Here is a 2390-nt window from a genome sequence, read left to right as displayed (position 1 = left end):
TCAGTCCAAATTTCACTGAAACTGCGCACTTCAAAAGTATTTCTGAAATGAGCTCTGTCCAGTGGACATTTCTCCTTAAGATGACAAATGATCTGAAGTAACTCTTCAAGACCACTTACCATGTTCTTCTTCATGAGTTTCTAATGGAGAGTTTGCCACTAGTCTTCACTGAGATGTTCTGAGAATGCAGGCTCTCCGACTTGGAAATCGAGGAAAGACAAAAACGGCAATCTGTGGAATACACTGAGGAAAGACAAAGAGGGCAATCACTTTCCTAATGTAGAAATAAATCACAAACGTATAGATCTCAAATCTGCTCAATGACAGCTTACCTTTCCTGTGAAAAACTAGTGCAGACCAATTTTCTCTTGAAGGCCAGATTGCTCATCCTCCAGCACAAACATCTGGATCATTGGGGTGGTAATGATTTGACTGAACCAGGGACGTCTAAAGATTGAAGTAACATGACACAAAACTGAGCATAAATAATGAATTTTAAATTAGTTTATCTTTATATCATGCTGATTTGCTGCTGCGCTGACTTTTCCATCTAGGTAATGTGGAAGAAACCTTATCTGTTCATTACTGGTGGTTTAGACCTGATGACTCTTAAAGTGACACACAACTGAGACAGAAAGAAGATGGCCAGTTGAAATGTCATGTGTCCGTTAAATTATACATTTATACATTTTTTAATTATGGATGTAAAATAAACGTTTAAAGAAAAGATTTATATAGATTTATGTCTGGGATCACAAACAACTTCTCTTTTTTATGTTCTTGTCTGTAACACAGGATGGCGCCACAACTCTTTAAATTAATGTTTACATGTTTTATTTGTCTGATTTAAACAAGATACATTAAGGCTTGAACATTTGTAATGATGTATAAATTACAATTAATAACATATCTAGAAAAGGAGTCTGAAAACATCAAGTTAATTATAAACACCTAACAAGTTCAGTTTATTCTAGATTCAGTTGTCTCCTTATTTACATGATTATTTTGAAAAGGGAAGAAATGCAGCTACTACTTTACATTTTATGATCAGTGTCAGTATGTTCGTATTAGAGGAAGGTTATCATTTGTTTGAGGGCTTCTCTTTTTCCTTGCAGCTTAACCGCTCCACACAAGATTCTGGTAAGAATGGCACTTTCTCTAAGCGGGATAAGTAAGTTAAAGGCTGGATCGTGCTGCTGATATTTACGAAGGCAAAACATACTGGCTGCACATAGCAAGTGAAGACCTTATGGGGATAGTGGTCTTCAAAGGGGAACAGAGCCACTGGAGGGAGATAGTTGCTTATGATTATGATCAAAATAGACAGCACCATCTTAAAGGCCTTTCTTTTCATAGGATTCATCTCATCTTTACCAGAACCTCGTGAGCGTTTCAGGGCCCAGAGGATGGCCACGTTACACACCACCATCCAGGTGAACGCAAACAAGACCTCACCAGTGAAAACCTTCTCAAAGTTTGGTAGGCCACCAACAGTTTTGGCCGAAGCATAGGCAAAAGTGAGCAGAAGAACCACGATGGTCAGGCCGATCCTGTATTTGATGGCCTTCAACTGTCCGAATGCGATGGGAAAGAGAACGGCTATAAAGCGATCCAGACAGACGCAGGAGAGGAAGAGCGGCCCACTGGTGTCCTTCACACCGTATGAGAACTTCATAGACCTCCAACCCATAGTGCTCTTCCAGTGGTAGAAATTGAGAAATGCTACGATTGTCATGAATCCAAAGTATGCGTCCATGAACGCCAGGCAGCCCAGGAAGATATCAGAAGTTAATGGTTCATTTCGGGTCTTTATTAGGTTTGCGAGCACCAGGATGTTGGCAGGTATTCCAATGATCACATTAAAGCATTGTATGGCTAGGTCAAAAACAACACCGGCCACCATTTCTTCACACCCATCGAACACACTGAAGACATGTGTGGCATTGACTGAATCGGTCGTCAGGTTGGAGGAGGGCAGGCTGCTTCTGAAGATGTAGCTGAATCTTGTGTCGTGGCGTAGTCGACCCTCCATGATGTTCAAAGAGCCGAAATTTGATTCTAGAAGAACAGGGAAAATTATGTTCATGTACTTCTAATTACTAATATGCTAAGCTCACAAATTCATTTTTAAATATAATATTAGACTGACTGAAATCAGGTGCACAGTGTGTTTTTCTGTCTGCTTCTTGAGCCATTTTGTGCTGCTTCTGCTTACAATATACTGCACAAACCTAAATGTTTTACCTAATAAAGTAAAACAAAGGGCCGAAAATATTCCCATCTGATAGGGGGATTTAAATTCCTAACATTTGGCAACCCAAAGCATGATAACAATACATGATGATAAGGTCATGTCAGTTTCGTCTTGTCTTCATCTTCGTCATCATCAT

At 39.7% G+C, this 2390-nt stretch overlaps 1 protein-coding gene across 1 annotated transcript; it reads right to left on the bottom strand.

Annotated features, from left to right (window-relative positions):
- Positions 1-1081: 1081 nt before the first annotated feature.
- Positions 1082-2032, bottom strand: LOC113042171 (G-protein coupled receptor 183). Its single transcript, XM_026200788.1, has one exon. The coding sequence runs from the start codon at positions 2030-2032 to the stop codon at positions 1082-1084; it is 951 nt and encodes a 316-aa protein (XP_026056573.1).
- Between the last annotated feature and the right edge of the window lie 358 nt (positions 2033-2390).

The sequence above is a fragment of the Carassius auratus genome, chromosome 3 (assembly GCF_003368295.1).
Source record: "Carassius auratus strain Wakin chromosome 3, ASM336829v1, whole genome shotgun sequence".
Classification (NCBI taxonomy): domain Eukaryota; kingdom Metazoa; phylum Chordata; class Actinopteri; order Cypriniformes; family Cyprinidae; genus Carassius; species Carassius auratus.
This window is presented reverse-complemented; position numbering and strand designations above follow the sequence as displayed.

What these genes read in the sequence shown, in the direction of transcription:
- LOC113042171 (XM_026200788.1), bottom strand. Translation starts at nt 2,032, where the DNA reads ATGGAGGGTCGACTACGCCACGACACAAGATTCAGCTACATCTTCAGA.